Here is a 16,353-nt window from a genome sequence, read left to right as displayed (position 1 = left end):
GCTTAGTTTTTTGATTGAGGAATATGAGGAGGGTGTTTGGGTATTTATATATGATAATTTAGGTGGGAAGGGAATGGTTTGAATAAGTAAATATTATTCTATTATTCTATGGAATATAAAAAAAATATTTGAAAATTAAGTTTGCAAATTTCCGCGTATTATTACTACTACTATAGAATAAGGTCTTGGAATCTAGACAAAGCAAAAAGGAATTAAAATTAAGTAATTTTATTTAGTGCTTTTTGTACAAGACAAGTATAAGGAGAAGCCACATGTAATATAAATTTTGACCATATTATTTTATTAATTTTATAATAATTGTGCTTTGCCCAAATCAACTAAAAGGACATGTACGTTATTAGTTAGTAGTTAGTGCTATATAATGATATAATTAATTATATTATGACATTAGTAATTAGGGAAAAGTTTTGATTTTCTTTTTCTTGATTTCTTCCTTTCCAAGAAGGTATAATTGTTCTCTTGATTGTTTTGATTTGGTCAAATTTTGAGATGATGGTAACATAAAGTGCAAGTATGATACTAATGAGCGTATTATTTATAATTTCAAGATTTGGTTTTAAGGAATGTTTTGTCATGCAAGCAATTAATAAAAAAATAAATTAACATCCATTCCTTGGTAGACTACCACCAAAAGGACTATGTATAATTTTTTGTAAGAAAGTATTCATCGTTGATGTGAGTATGCAACCACGACATACACCATTAATTTCAGTGATATTAGGATAAATAAAAACTACACAAATTAAATCCATAGGTTAAATGGACGAGATTCGTTCATATCTAGTCTTATTTAATGGCTTCCATTACACTTTCAAAAAAGTAATGAGTATCCACAAATTTAATCAATCTATCACCTTATAAGTCGATCTGTAACATAAAATAACTAGTCAGTCGGTCAGATAAGCAAACACGTCAAAACAGTACAATTGCTTGCATGATATGACAGTAGTAAATAACATTATTAAACACATGTTTAAGTTATTTCTCTAAAGAACAAGATACTTCATTAAAAATAAAAAAATAAAAAAAAAAATAAAAAAATAAAAAAAAAAAAACTAGTATGACCCATGAGTCGTTGAATGTGCTCCTGTGTAGTATTAGAATCTGATTCAACTGTTTAATACAGAGAATTTATGCCGAATCCATTCCTTTTTTGCAGTCCAAAAATTAATCCGTTGTAATTTTGGTCCAATTATATAGAATAATTTAAAATGAAGCTGCAAATTTGGAAATTGCATGGAATAATATTATACGTGATTAGGAATAATATGGTCAGCATATTCTTTAATCAAGAATACCAGTAGTATGCATGGCTGTATTAATTATACAGCTTGCATTTTATGAAAATGCACAATTTACAGTAGTTATATTATGTGTCATGATAAGAAGTAATCTATACTTTGAATAAAGATTAAGAAAGAGTTTTATTCTGTTGTTAATTAATAGGAAAACCGTTTATAAAAGATGAAATTTAAACCTAGAAACTTGGTTATGGTTTCTACTTTCTAGTAGCACACTGAAAAAGCAGCACATGAAATAAGTTGTATTGCTTTTTTGATATAGTGAAAGTAAAAATTCAAGGATTTGGTAATTCTATGAATAATAATGAATGTTCATAGTGTAACTTTTTGTCAGTTGAAAGATCTGCTAGGGGAAATTACGAAAGTTCTTTCATGATTACGGATCGGAGTATGTAACTATTAAAAACCGACTCCTAACGTTTGGTCTAAAAGTCAGGATGAGTAGCTGTTATTGTCAGCTTTTCGCCTTAATAAATGAACAGTAAAAATAAGAATGAGCAGTAAGAGATTATGTTATCTTGAAGTAATTATGGTCAGAGGCAGACCTTTGAAGGGGCGGGCAAGGGTTGGCCCCCCCTCAAAATTTGGCCCAAATATGTTTTCATATTTAATGTCTAGTAAAAAGCCCAAAAATTCCTAAAGAAGTTGGTATTAGCGTCCAAGCTCGCTTACGTCATACCAGTATATGACTTATACATTCTATTTTAATTACGCACAAATCCCAAAGCAAGTGAAATACACGTGATTTCACTACTTGCTGCAAATTAAACTACACAAATCAAAATACAATACTACCCTTTTAGAGTTTTAGTATCTCCTTTTTTTATTCTTGTTTTAAAAGTCACTTTATCAATTATGGATTATTTCTATCCAAATGCCTTGAAGTGCAAGAATTGAGTCTTTGCTATTGAACTTAGCTATTACTCGTATTTGATTTTTATTTATTAAGGTTTGTTCTCATAACCTAAACTGAGCTGAACTGTTTATGAGAGAAAGAAATTAGGAATCGTACTGAACTAAACTAAAATTAAGTTGAATAGAACAAACCCTTAGTCATAAACTCATAATAATTACTCCTATAGTTCCTTTATCCAGCCTTTGAAGTTATATATATATATACATATATGTATATTATGGTATTTGTATAATTAATACTCGTAATATTAAAGTAATTTGGCCCCCGTAAAAAAAACTGTCAAGGTTCGCCACTGATTATGGTCCTTCTAAAGTTTTTTAAGATTTGATTTTTGACCACTTATGAAAATTGGAGAACCAAGTAATTTGTAACCAAAAAAATAGTGTGGAGTACTAACTAATACCAGATTAATTTTATTGATTAATCCGTAATAAAGGCAATTAAAATTTGTTTCAGTCCAAGTTTGACACAGCCTTTGGTCTTTTGCCTTGGTCAATGGATGGTGTTATAATTTTCTTGTCAATTCAATTCGATTTATCCCAAATTGTCAAATTTTGCAACGTCAGACATTTCCTCATCTTTTGGAGATCTTGATTGTACTAAACAAGTTCAACACCCCCCCCCCCTCTCTTTTTTTATTTTTATGTTTTATTTATTTTTATTGATTTTCAAGTAGTAATTTGTAGCATGTTTACTTTTTCCCTTGTTATTTCTTTCAAAAAAAATGGAAAATATTCTCATTAATTTAGAACGTTCCAAAAATAGTAATAAAAAATCACTTGATTGAATTTCTTTTTCCTAAAGCCAAATACAAAGTACTTGTACATTTTATCAAACAAGATTAGTGAAGTTGGTGGGAAACTTACTTTCAAGTTTGACCCCTTGCCAATTATATTTGCTTGGTGGACAATAGAGAGATCTCCTTACCTTTCCCAACTTTTTTAAAAAAATAATATATACATCTTTTAAAACTGTACACGTATATACAGAATTAATCGTCCATACTTAATTAGTTAATTACTCCGTATAATCTATTTACGATTGAATGCATAAGCTAACAGGTATAAATAAATTATATGCGATGCAAGCATACAATCTTTAAATAAAGAATGACAATGATTCAATAAATTAGGTGTGTAATATTAAGGGGGCAAGGGGCCAAAGATCAATTAGTTGAATTGACTTGTGTTGTACGAACTTGTTGACAAATAGTCAACAAAGGCGTATATATGTAACTTTTCCTTCTTTTTTTTTTTTTTTTTATTTTTTTTTATTTTAATTTTTTTTTTCAAATTATGCCATGGGAGAAGGCCAATAGAAAACCAGCACGCTGTTTAACAAGTGGTTCAGGGCTCCAAATTATTAATTTTCTGTATCATGTTAATAAACTGAAATTCCACTTTATATTAGTTTAATTTTTTTTTTTGAAATGTTATATTAGTTTAATTAGTACAGTATTATCTTGAGAAACTACGATTTACTACAAAGTCCAAATTTTAGCCGTGTAATGTATAATATTACCTTTGATTAACGTGGACCTATATTTAAAGGATTGTATTAGACTTTGTAATGTTGGTTTATGCTAATTAACTACTTTTTTCACAAAAAAAAAAAATAAAAAAAAAAAAATAAAAAAATAAAATAAAATATATTGACCTTTTGATATATGTATCTTAATTCTTACCTTCACCAATGCAACCTTCTTTCCAACCACAACCCCTTTGATCACCTAGAATTTACCTCTTATTATAAGGCTACAACCATGGTAAATTATACTTGGTGCAATGGTACGATCAACTAATAAAAAATAAAACCTCTTATTCGACTCTTCGTTGATTGTGAGAGGGTTGAATAACAACATCAATGTGTGATTCAAAAAAGGAGACATAAGACTTATTCAATAACACGTTAGTCATAAACTCACAACAAAGATGTAAGCATAAGTAAATTAGAATAATTACACACTAGTACAAAATGACAAGTAAGAGATTTAGGGCTTGTTTTGGTTCACCTTATTTTTGCTTATCTGGACTTATCTAATAAGATCTGATTGTCTAATTTGACTAAACTTTGACCTTATGTGAACGATAATTTATAAGGAAAAAATATATCAAGTGGGGTCTTGTTAGATTCGTAATAATGTGTATTTTATTAATATGTAATTTTCATAATTTGTTCATTACGAAATTAAAGATAATTAGCGATAAAAAACTGCACATAAAACGATGATCTGAACTTATTTTTGTTGATGTGATCTGGTCTGAACTTATTTTATGGGTGGTGTCTTCTAATTATTTTGGCAATTTCAATTCGTTAATGACTTTTATGTATCCGAAACTAGATGATCAGATTAAAATAGAAATTGGGCCTAATCTGAATTCTAATATATGTATATAAAGACTCCTCACTCAAATCTAATACACTTCCTCTGTTAACTCAATGGTCGTTTTTTTCGTCAATTATTATGAGACGGGGCAAGTATGAAACAAAGGAAGTATAATACCACTCGAACGATATCAAAATCTAATCTCGTACTGTGGATGCTACACATTTGGACCACAACATCAAACCCCACCAATATAGCACACTTTGAACCAATTTTCATAATGGGCATGAAACAACCCAAAGGCAAATCATAAGGCCCATCATCTTGACGTAAACAACCCGTTCCTAATTTTCATCATCAATGTCATATTGTCATGCTTTTGCTCATCAATTCTTCATTCACACCCCCTTTTCTTGGAACTCCCAAAAAAACCCATCTTTCATAATTTTATCTAACCAATCCAACAGATCACAATCTTCAAATCAATCTACCCAAAATAAGTTGAATCGAAGATCAAAATTAATGGGGTTGAGAAAATGGGGAGTGGGGATTGTTGCAGTAGTAGCAATAGTAGTAGGAAGAGAATTAAACAAGCAATATGGGTGGGATAAAGATGGATTAATGGAGGTTTTTAAGAAATTGTCAGATCAATTGGGAATTTGGGCAATTCCAGCTTATGTGGGTGTTCATACTCTTACATTGTCTCTTTGTTTGCCTTCTGCTGTGTTTTTTGAAGCTGGGGCTTCTCTTCTTTTTGGGTTTCTTCCTGCTGTTATTTGTGTTTTTTCTGCTAAGATTCTTGCTGCTTCTCTCTCCTTCTGGATTGGCAGGTATCCATTTCTTAATTTCCTCAAAATTGTTTTTTTTTTTTTTTAACTTCTATTCTATAATTATGAATTTAGTTTTTCTGCCATTGTTGGGTTTTATTTATATGTGAAGATTGAATTTTGAGATATTGTAGTTGTTTAATGTGATAGTGTTATGATGGAATTTGTGGAGAATGATAATTATTGGCATTGATTATGTAGCATTGGTGTAAAATGTGCAACTATGTTGGAATTGTTTTTGTTGGTTGATGAGATGTCTTATTGTACATTTGTACTGTATTACTGTTATATTGTTGTGATTTCTACTGTTGGATTATGTGTGGATGTAGACTAGCTCAGTTGTTTTAAGTCTTCAGTGTAGCGTCAGACTTGAGATTGAATCTCGTCTATAATAATGCCCTTTGTGGCTCCCCTTTTCCGTTTTGGGTTTTGTGTGGAAATTGAAGCTAGTGGTTGTGTTTGGTGTTGCTTAGGATCTTATCACATAGAATTTAAATCTTCAAGTAGTAGTTATTATTAGAAAGTGTTAAACTGTTGGATTAAGTGCAGGGGGCCATGGGGGTGGGAGGGTGGGGATGAACAACTTAAGCTTTCAGCTTCCTACTCTTTGTGTCGAGAAAGTAGTAATGGACACAAAGAGTGATCGAAAGATGATTTGTGATGCTTCGGAACATTACTCATTTCCAAATTTCCGAAAGTAGTAATGGTTACATTTTGAACCATATTCTCATTTTGAATATCAATGCTGATAGATTTGTAACATTATTTTATTTTATAAAAATTGTAGGCTTATCTTCAAGAATTCAAGCTCTGCGATGCATTGGGTGCAAAGTAACAAGCATTTTCATGTACTCTCCAAAGGCGTAGAACAAGATGGTTGGAAATTTGTCCTTCTTGCCCGGTTTTCTCCTGTCCCCTCTTATGTCATCAATTATGCTCTGGCTGCTACTAAGGTCAGATTTTTTGTGGATTTTTTGCTTCCTACTATTATTGGCTGCATGCCGATGATTATACAAAATACTTCTATTGGAAGTCTTGCTGGTGCTGCTGTTGCTTCAGCGTCTGGTTCTCAGAAATCTCAGATTTGGTCATACGTTTTCCCAGTTATTGGGATAATGTCCAGCATTCTTATCTCTTTCAGGATCAGAACATATAGTAAAAATATTTCTGTTGAATCTTCTGTAATTGAAAATAGCAATTCTGAAAATAGTGCTGACTCATCTCAACTATTAACCAGTCACAAGACAGATGAGAGTGTGAAGAAAAGGTGATGATATCTTTCTTCTCTTATTTTCCTTTTACTACATTAGACAGGTTACAGATTTGTAGCATTACAAATTTTCTGTTTGATTAAATATTCTCTTTCAATGGAAAAATCCAATTTTAAGAAAGATGAATGTTCTCCTTATTATATTTGTTTTATTATTTTTATTACATTACATTGAAGCCATAAATTTACTGCTCATGAATTTACTTGGAACTCAGACATTCTAACAGACACCCTTAGTCTTTCCTCCTGTCACTTTTACGTCCTTATGAACCACTTTATGCTCGTCTGTCTTCCAATGGACTGAGGTTTCTGGTATGTGTAAAGAGCCCTCTTCAGCATCATGACCACCTTCACTTGGTTTGACTTCCAGTGTGAAAGTTATCTTTGGAACAGTATCTGTGAGCTCTGGTAGTGCCTGCTTTATGTGTGAGAGTAGCTTATCCACCATTTGCCTCCCAAAATCCTCCCTGACCACAACTCGGAGGATTGTTATATGCTCAATGTCAGCAGGCATTGTGTATGCTGGTACAATCCATCCATGGTGCCTTAGGGCTTTTGACAGTTCAAATGCAAGGCTTTTGCTCTCATCTTTAAAGGCAAAGGCCACTAGTGGTATTCCTTGGTCTTTTGAAACAATGTCAAACCGTCCCATTTTTTCCAATCCTTTTCGGAAAGTTTTCGCATTTTCTATGCAATTTTCAATGATATGCTTGTACCCCTATTTAAAAGAAGAATCAGGTTGTTATAGGGAAAAAATATCTTCATAGTTGTGCAGTAACTATGGTCAGACACTTATGTACTCATGCGGATAAAAATATTAAACCATCAAACAAACATCTCTCAGGTAGATAAAAAGAGTATCAAGTTAGTTAATACTTCTATGTTTTTGGACTTAGCGTTAAAATGTATCTGGCTTGTTTGGTTATTTTATTCTCAGGTGTACTTTATTCTCGCTTTTAACAGGTTGTAGATTGCCTTAATTTATTTTTGATCTCATATATGTTCAAAACGTGTTACTTTGGGATTCTGATTTTCTCATTTAGTCTTTCAGTCATTATTCATTTATGCAATTTGTGCAAGTTCCTGCTGCTGATTGTGGTTAGTATATACTTCATAGTTCTTTCTAGTAGATCTTATTCATATTTTACTAGTGTCAGGCTGGAAGATTAGAAGAAACATACCTCAAATCCCAGCCTTAGGAACTGATAATATTGTGCCACTATTTGACTTGCCCCTGCATGTCAGCGAGTCAGGTAAGGAGATTCAGATTAGTGCAGAATTCTACCTCTCTTCCACCCCCTTCCCCTCTCCCACGAAAGCAAATGGAGTTGTATAAGTTTTGTGCATTACCTTTAGAGAAGTTGAGGGTGAATGTAGGCTGATCAGTGCCAAGGTAGTTGATGTGGAAGACAAGCTCTTCCGGGAGGTCTGCTTTACTCCTCCAGATAACCCACCCAACTCCGGCATAAACCAGGCCATACTTATGGCCACTCACATTTATACTCTTCACCAATGGCAGCCTAAAGTCCCATTTAAGATCTGGGTATGCAAATGGAGCCACAAATCCCCCACTTGCTGCATCTACATGTATCGGAGTGTTCCACCTGCATGTTCAGGAGTTGATTAGCGGAGAAGAAAGGAGCTGAGGAGAAAGAATATGTTTTCTGTATGGTTTTTAGAATGCACAGAAGGTAGTACAGGGTTGGCCAGCTCTGGCCGCATCAGGTTGTGCTACAATTCAGTTCAAAAAAGTGCATCCCAGCCTAGTACATGCATACTTGGGCAGAGTCACGTTTGATCGGTCACAGTTTGGCCAGCAATGTGCTGCTTACAGACATATAGTAGGGGCTGTATGATTTGAACCTTAAACTTGGATACCTATATTCTTAGTCTTTAATAGAAACTTACCCTGTTTTCTTGTTTTTTTTAGCAAGAAGGTCGTTCAAAAGCTTGACATCTTCAAACTCGCCATTTAGTGTAGATCCTAGAATGGCAGCCACACATATTGTATTCTCATCCACCAATTCTACAGCTTTTGCTGGGTCCATAACGTAGCATTTTTCTGTTAGCTTCACCTCTTTCAGCTCCACATCAAATTACCTTGCAAACTTCTCCCAGCATACCTGCAAGATAGCAAGGGCGGGATCTAGAAAGTTGGTAACATTTCTTCCAGACAGTGTAGGAACAGGATCGAAAACAGGGGAAATAATTTACCTGAACGTTGGCACCAGTAACAATGTTTGGTCTGTCAAAGGGCTTCCCTTCCGCCTTTCTCTTGTTCTGCCATTTCTTCTTGAAAGCTAATCCAGCCAACATTATTGCTTCGGATGATCCCACCGTTGCCACTCCTACTGCTACCCCATGGTCACCTTTTACTGATGGTGCATGAAACAACCGTGCTATCATATTGACACACCTATTCTGGAGATTCAGGGAAGTTGAATGCTTCTTTATGTTAGATTGACGTAAAATACAAAAGTATTAAACACTAAAAAAGACAGCAAGTTAACCTGGAGCTCAGTGCTGACAGGATACTCGTCCATGTCAACGTAGTTTTTGTTGATGGCTTCAGACATAAGCTTATCACATTCAGGTTCCATCCATGTCGTCACAAAGGATGCCAAGTTCAGCCGTGGGTTTCCGTCTAGGATAAGCTCATCATGTATTATTTGGTAAGCCACGTCTTTTGGTATAGTCTTCTTTGGCATCCTATACCTTCAATTAACCAATCGCAACACTTGATTATTAATCGCAACCTAACAAACCCCCTTATAAAATATTCTTGCAAAACAAAAAACAAGATGCACGTTATTCTAATTCCCTATATTTCATGACTCTAAAGTAACACGAGTATGTGACTATTAATTATGTATCACAGGAGTAATCCTTCTAATCTAGGTGCATATTTATCTTTCTCTATCATTTCTACATCATGCAATATAGGAAAAGTAGTACAAGTAACAAGTTCAAATGTAACGTATATACTTACTTTGGAAGAGGTTCATGGGCATATCTTGAAGCAAAAACCGGGCTAATTACATGTTCTTCTATTTCCTCTAGGGTTTGGACGTGTGACAAAGCCATATTTTTGGGTTTTTTTTAACCTTATCAAACAAACACTTTATTTGATTTCACAAAATTCAACCAAGAACAATGATGAAATCTGACTTATGCTTCAACAGTAGTTATGGAATTAATTTATAGTAACAAGTAATTGAGCAAATAAGAGAGATTATGGGAATTAGATTCCTTTGGTTACCCTTGCTTGATGAATTCCTTTTACTTGATACTATCTTGGAATTCCTTGCAATGAACAATTACTACTAATTAGAGTACTAAATATTGTTTTTGTTCTAAAGTTTGAAATTGTCTTTTACAGTTGCAAGAAGTTTCCATGGTCCCAGTGGGTGTAATTATATATACAATCTTTGATTAGTGATAGCAAGTAAGGAATATGGGATTATTGTTGCTAAAGTTGGTTCTAATCTAATCAATTAATCGATCTATTGTCGATTAACAAATGATTTTACTGTACAAGCATGATATTGACACATGCTTCTTCCATTCTTTCTTCAATTGCAACATATTCCTATTCAAGAAGTTGCAAATTGTAACCTTTGTAACATAGCTTTACTTTCTTGGCCAATGATTCTTTCCTTTAGTATTTTATTGCACGAGTCCCATTTTATTCCTCCCACATCTCTCCTTAAAAATGTGAATTCTACAACATGGTATTTGAAAAAGATGGAGGGAAATAGTGAAGCACTTTATAACTTACATAGAATAAATTATTGTAAGTAGATGTTGGATATCATCCATCCTTAGAAAGATTTAAAGTCTTAATTGACCATCAATCAAAAGACACGTTTTATAAAAATTAATATTGTAGGACTATGTAACTTAACTTATTTCATTACATCTTTAGCGACAAGTTCCTTTTAACCAAGCCCTTGCCAATGATTGTTGAGTCATTCTTCAACATGCATATGGTTTGAAGTTAGGGTTTCATCCCCTTCTCACCATGGGAGCTTACAATTTCTCACCTTTTCCCCTTTCCTCATGGTATGACTTCAACATCAATCACACCTTGTAAGATGAATAAATGATCATTGTAAATTAACATGAAATTTCATGTGTGACATACCTCATGGTAGTTGAGTACTTAAATTTAAAATGTAATTGATTTTCAGCTAATGGAATAGGACATGTTCTCTTCAGCTTAATTTCATTTCCTAATTTCTTTCTATCATAAATCAGAACAGGTCTTTACACCATTTTGAATATAGCAAGCACCGGCTAATCTTAATTTGAGTAGTAAGTTATGATAAGTTTTTCTTAATTTAAACCTTGTCCTTAATTTATCCAAAACCTTTATTCCGAGTCTAGCCCCAACATTGAACATCATAGTGTAGTTTGGGCCGCTCTTCCTATATTGTTTGAGTTCAAATTCCCTTAACCCAAACCACTTTAATAATTACCCACCAAATAAATTTCAATGTTGTCATCAAAATTCAATTTCATGGTCAATGTTGTCATCAAATTCAATTTTTCTTTCCTCTCACTTTCTCCTCCGTTACAAGTTACAACTATGGCCCACCATCACCATCATCAGCACTCTACTGAAAGTTGACTTAGTCAGCACTACTCACTATGTATCATGGATCGTAACAGCCAATTAGCCATTACCTAATTCATTAATCGGACCAATACCCCCAAATTCAAAGTAATCACGGCTATTTCGAACCACCCATCTAAAACATACTCAATACCCAGTTGAAGGTGGTTCGAACCACGGCCTTGGCGATGGTTGGAGGCGGCGCAATTGGTGGGTCCGGTGGCTGATGACGGTTCTTGGTGGGTTGGGGCGGCGGCATTGGTGGGGCCGGTTTTTATAATTAAATATTCTGGAGAAAATTAATACCTTTTAATTAATTATAATTATTGCAATTATAGTATAGTACTATAAAAGGAGGAGAGAGAAAGAGAAGGGAAGATCAAAAAATGGATACTGAACAAAATGAGAGATTGCTCTTGGAACATGGCCTTTTACAGGTTTTTACTTTTTTTTTTTTCTATGCTAAATTATTATTTTTAATCTATTTTTGAGATTGTTGTTGACTTTTTGATTTGGTTACTTAATTTTTCTAGTTAGTGTAATTACCATTTTTAATTAGATTAATCTGACACTTGAAATATAGAAATTACTCAAATTAGGATGATCAATAGTTAAAACCTTTGATTCATCATTGTATGTGTTGGTCTATGCACCTTTATACTATACCTTTGTTTCATATTATTAGCAACGTAAGTGTATTATTTCCGAGTTATTAAAAATTTCAAATTGCAAATAATATGAAACGAAAGTAGTAGTACCAGGACTTGAGGAGGCATGCTTTGATGTAGGAAACTTTATTGGTAGGCAATACATGATGCATGATTATGATAGAACTCAGTCTTGCTGTAATTTGAACTGCAGTTTGCATATACCCAATAACCCAATGTATCTTTATTGATGTTGGGTATCTCTATTGATGAGATAATCCTTGAGAATATGCATAACATTCCTGATTTTTGAGTTTCAATATTTGCTCTTTTGTTTTCCCATTGATTTTGTGTTATAATAATCCTTTTGCTACTTTCTGACTTTTACTGTGTTTTCTGAAGGAAAATGGTGAGCAATATACTGGAGATGGCTCAGTTGATCTAAAAGGGAATCCTGTTCTGAAAAGCAAAACTGGAAATTGGAGAGCCTGCCCATTTATTCTTGGTAAATGATTAACATGAGAATGTTGGTGTTTTTATGTTTTGTATGATTAATTGGTAGTGTTAACATTTTTAACCTTTCTTATTCTCTGTACAGGCACAGAATGCTGTGAGCGTCTTGCTTACTACGGTATTGCCATTAACCTTGTTAATTACCTGACCTACAAACTGCATCAAGGAAATGTATCTGCTGCAAGAAATGTAACAACATGGTCAGGAACTTGTTTCCTAACTCCAGTTATTGGAGCTCTCGTAGCAGATGCATACTTGGGAAGATATTGGACTATTGCTCTATTCTCAACGATTTACTTCATTGTGAGTTGTGGATTTTCCTTTATTTATGCTCCTTCCATTTTAATCTGACCTTTTATTTTGACTACAGATGCATCTGTATATTCCAGTCCATGTCTAATTAATTTAATTGAATATGTCAATGTGCTATATATCACTTTCGAATTACTAATCATCCTAGATATATTAACCTTTTGCAATTCTGGTTACGTTTCCAACTTTATAGTTAATCTTTGATTATTTTTATTTAGCAGCATCTGGTTACACTGACATATTTTGTAATTTTACCAAACCGAGTTCTTGAAGCTTCTAGACAGTCTTTGGCTGATGGACCAGTGCTACAAATATTCTGTTTCCATTTGTTTGCCCTGGCCTTTACCTTAAGATTTGTTCAGGATAATCATAGCGGTTTGCTGTGATTGTGGTCATTTTATTTGCTCTGACTTGAATCAACTGATTCTTTAGTTTGACATATGCTAGCTCAGTAGTCATCTCTACTATTTGTTGCATAGCTCCAGTATCATCTGTGAGCAGTTACTGGTATTAGAAAATGACATGCATATAGATCCTCTGACATTTTAAATGCTGGTAGCTTGTATTCTGAGTGGATCTTTTTACTTTCATAAATCATGGTCAAATATTATAATTTATTGCTTAATGATTTACATTAATACATTATGTCGGGTATTGCAATCTTGTAGCATGTGGATGAATACTCTTGAAGCTGATGTTCGTATATTCCTTGAAAACGTGTTTTACAGCATGATACTAAATACTGTAACAGCCTTATCCAATTTGAATGAAAATTTCATATTGCTCTCCCTGTCATCTGTTCTATTCTTGTCATGATATGATTTGTTTATATTCTGTAGGGAATGTGTACCTTGACTCTATCTGCATCAGTTCCTGCATTACAGCCTCCTGAGTGTATAGATTCATTTTGCCCTTCAGCTACTCCAGCTCAGTCCGGAGTATTCTTTTTGGGACTCTATCTAATTGCATTAGGAACTGGAGGGATTAAGCCATGTGTATCGTCATTTGGTGCTGATCAGTTTGATGACACTGACCCAAATGAGAGGGTGAAGAAGGGATCCTTTTTCAACTGGTTTTATTTCTCTATCAACCTAGGTGCCTTGGTATCGAGTACATTTATTGTTTGGACGCAAGAAAATGTTGGATGGGGTCTAGGCTTTGGCCTTTCAGCAATATTCATGGGAATTGCTATTGCCAGTTTCTTTTCTGGAACCCCCCTTTATAGGTTTCAAAGACCTGGGGGAAGCCCGTTAACAAGAATGTGTCAGGTTGTTATTGCATCATTACGTAAGTGTAAATCAGAGGTCCCCCAAGATAGTAGTCTCCTGTATGAGACTCAAGACAAACATTCAGCTATCGAGGGAAGTCGAAAACTGGAGCATACTGATGAACTGAAGTACTTTTCTTATTATATCATTTGCATTGCTTAAATTCTATATCATGTTTTCCAGTATGTGATCTGATGAATTAATATAGGGAGAAGAATACGTGTTTTTTTTTTTTTTTTGGTTGACGGGTTTGTCCTGCAGATGCCTGGATAAAGCAGCTGTGTTATCGGATGCTGATATGAAAAGTGGGGATTTCTCCAACCCATGGAGACTGTGCACAGTAACACAGGTGGAAGAATTGAAGATTTTGATCCGCATGTTCCCTATATGGGCATCCGGAATTGTTTTTGCTGCTGTCTTTGCCCAGGCAACATTGTTTGTTGAGCAGGGAATGGTGATGGACCGAAGGATTGGATCTTTCATCCTCCCTGCTGCCTCGTTGACAACTTTTGATATCATCAGCGTTTTATTCTGGGTTCCGGTATATGACAGATGGCTGGTTCCTCTGGCTAGGAAGTTTACTGGCCAAGAACGAGGGTTTTCAGAACTTCAGAGAATGGGCATTGGCCTCTTTATTTCTATCCTTGGGATGGTAGCTGCTGCTGCAGTGGAGAACAGACGTTTGCATATTGCCAAGGAACTAGGTCTGGTCGATGAAAATGTCGCTGTCCCAATTAGCATATTTTGGCAAGTACCACAATACTTATTGGTGGGGGCTGCAGAGGTATTCACCTTTATAGGGCAATATGAGTTTTTCTATGATCAGTCACCCGATGCCATGCGAAGTTTGTGTAGTGCACTTTCGCTCCTGACGATTTCATTTGGGAATTACTTGAGCTCAGCGATTCTGACAATTTTGAATGTCATTACAACTGCTGGAGGAAACCCAGGGTGGATACCAGATAATCTAAACAAGGGTCACCTCGATTATTACTTCTGGCTCTTGGCTGGACTTGGTTTGTTGAACCTGTTGGTGTATGTTTTCTGTTCTCTGAAGTACAAACAGAAGAAGGCCTCCTAAGGAAGCTGCTGCTACTGGTGGTGTTAGTGTACAACAATGAATTTATGCTTTTGCTTTAAGCAAAGCGCTGTATTATAGTTAGATACAAGTATACAACCTGTCTATTCTTATAATACTTCAGAGCTAATTAAACTATTAATGTATGCTTCTTTTTCATGTAAATAATGTTCATGTGATTAATGTTTTTATAACTTACATTGATGCAGGGTTTTATGCTCAAACTCATCATAAAATTTCAACCCTATCATGTTTTCATGGACACTAATTTTGGTAACTCAAAATAGTGACACTTCTTGCTACTAAAGCACTAAAATCGTGTTCTGTTTAAGAGGGTGCTAAAAGTGTGAGGGTCATAGTCATATAATATCAAGTGGACATTGGTATAGCAGACACAGTATGTGACATTTTAATATAAAGCCATTAAACCTTGCAAACAAGTGGTAATAGTTATTCGAGTATGCCTTACTTTTGTGTCTCGTAAAAATATTATTTGTATACTTTTTTTTTTATTCATCTTACACACCTTTTTCCAATTTTCATCCAATTGATTAATGTTTCGGGTGAAAACAATGGGACCTAGCCGAAGGTCCGAGGAAGTGGATGAAGACTAATCCGGTCCAAGTGATGCTGGGCCGAAGGTTTCCTGCACAGCAAACACACGTAAACTGGCCTCGGGGGTGGATCCGAGGAAGACCCCTCCGATGCCGAAGTCAAACAGTGTTTAGAGAGAGAAAGCTATGCAAGAGATTTAATGCTTGAGGCTTTTTTTTGTGAATCCCTGACAAATGATGTAATTGAAGGCTTTTATACCTTAGCATACAAAGAGAGGAGGATAATTGGGCCCCAAATAATCACGGGCTGACCATAACAATTTGGACCAATTGACTCATTGCTGACTTGGCTTAATTGGAGGCTTGGGCCTTGACCTTGGAATATTGGATCATTTAATGACTAGGCCCAATTAGCTTAATTGGATCCAAACAACTTGCCCCCCAGGCCCGAGTTGGAAGGATGACGGGTCGGGTTCGAATCCAATAGAAATGGAGGGAAGTAAATTATCTAATTAAATCAAAAGATTTAAATTTTAAACAATCATTTAACTAAATAACTGTAATTAGGATAATTAATGGGAAGTTGAGTGGATAATGGGCGGTTAATTAAGGGAGAAAGTGTGTTTAACGGTTACTTAAGGAGGCGTTTAAGAGAGATTTAAACTTTTCGACCCTTGAAATTCCTCTTTCTGGAATTATAGGGCC

At 34.6% G+C, this 16,353-nt stretch overlaps 3 protein-coding genes and 1 pseudogene across 4 annotated transcripts; 2 read left to right on the top strand and 2 right to left on the bottom strand.

Annotated features, from left to right (window-relative positions):
• The first annotated feature begins 4,884 nt into the window (after nt 1-4,884).
• LOC145561301 (uncharacterized) lies at nt 4,885-6,782 on the top strand. The gene is made up of 2 exons (XM_081621841.1): nt 4,885-5,394; nt 6,179-6,782. Exons 1-2 carry the CDS (start codon nt 4,925-4,927, stop codon nt 6,660-6,662), a joined length of 954 nt encoding a protein of 317 aa, XP_081477967.1. The 5' UTR covers nt 4,885-4,924; the 3' UTR covers nt 6,663-6,782.
• LOC145561318 (glutamate decarboxylase-like) lies at nt 6,649-9,814 on the bottom strand. Its single transcript, XM_081621842.1, has 7 exons — nt 9,651-9,814; nt 9,172-9,376; nt 8,876-9,082; nt 8,570-8,784; nt 8,012-8,265; nt 7,843-7,895; nt 6,649-7,379 (listed from the first exon to the last, which is right to left on the bottom strand). Exons 4-7 carry the CDS (start codon nt 8,707-8,709, stop codon nt 6,882-6,884), a joined length of 945 nt encoding a protein of 314 aa, XP_081477968.1. The 5' UTR covers nt 8,710-8,784; nt 8,876-9,082; nt 9,172-9,376; nt 9,651-9,814; the 3' UTR covers nt 6,649-6,881.
• On the bottom strand, nt 8,758-9,369 carry LOC145638369 (glutamate decarboxylase-like). The gene is made up of 3 exons (XM_081689340.1): nt 9,172-9,369; nt 8,876-9,082; nt 8,758-8,784 (listed from the first exon to the last, which is right to left on the bottom strand). Exons 1-3 carry the CDS (start codon nt 9,367-9,369, stop codon nt 8,758-8,760), a joined length of 432 nt encoding a protein of 143 aa, XP_081545466.1.
• Nucleotides 9,815-11,237: 1,423 nt separating the features above from the next.
• Nucleotides 11,238-15,294, top strand: LOC145561285 (protein NRT1/ PTR FAMILY 8.3-like; annotated as a pseudogene). The gene is made up of 5 exons (XR_014093842.1): nt 11,238-11,713; nt 12,326-12,428; nt 12,522-12,739; nt 13,588-14,144; nt 14,278-15,294. The product of XR_014093842.1 is annotated as a protein NRT1/ PTR FAMILY 8.3-like (transcript).
• Nucleotides 15,295-16,353: the final 1,059 nt, after the last annotated feature.

This window comes from Chenopodium album, chromosome 1 (genome assembly GCF_948465745.1).
Source record: "Chenopodium album chromosome 1, dcCheAlbu1.1, whole genome shotgun sequence".
Classification (NCBI taxonomy): Eukaryota; Viridiplantae; Streptophyta; class Magnoliopsida; order Caryophyllales; family Amaranthaceae; genus Chenopodium; species Chenopodium album.
Note: the sequence above shows the minus strand (reverse complement) of the source record. Positions and strands in the feature narration are given on the sequence as shown.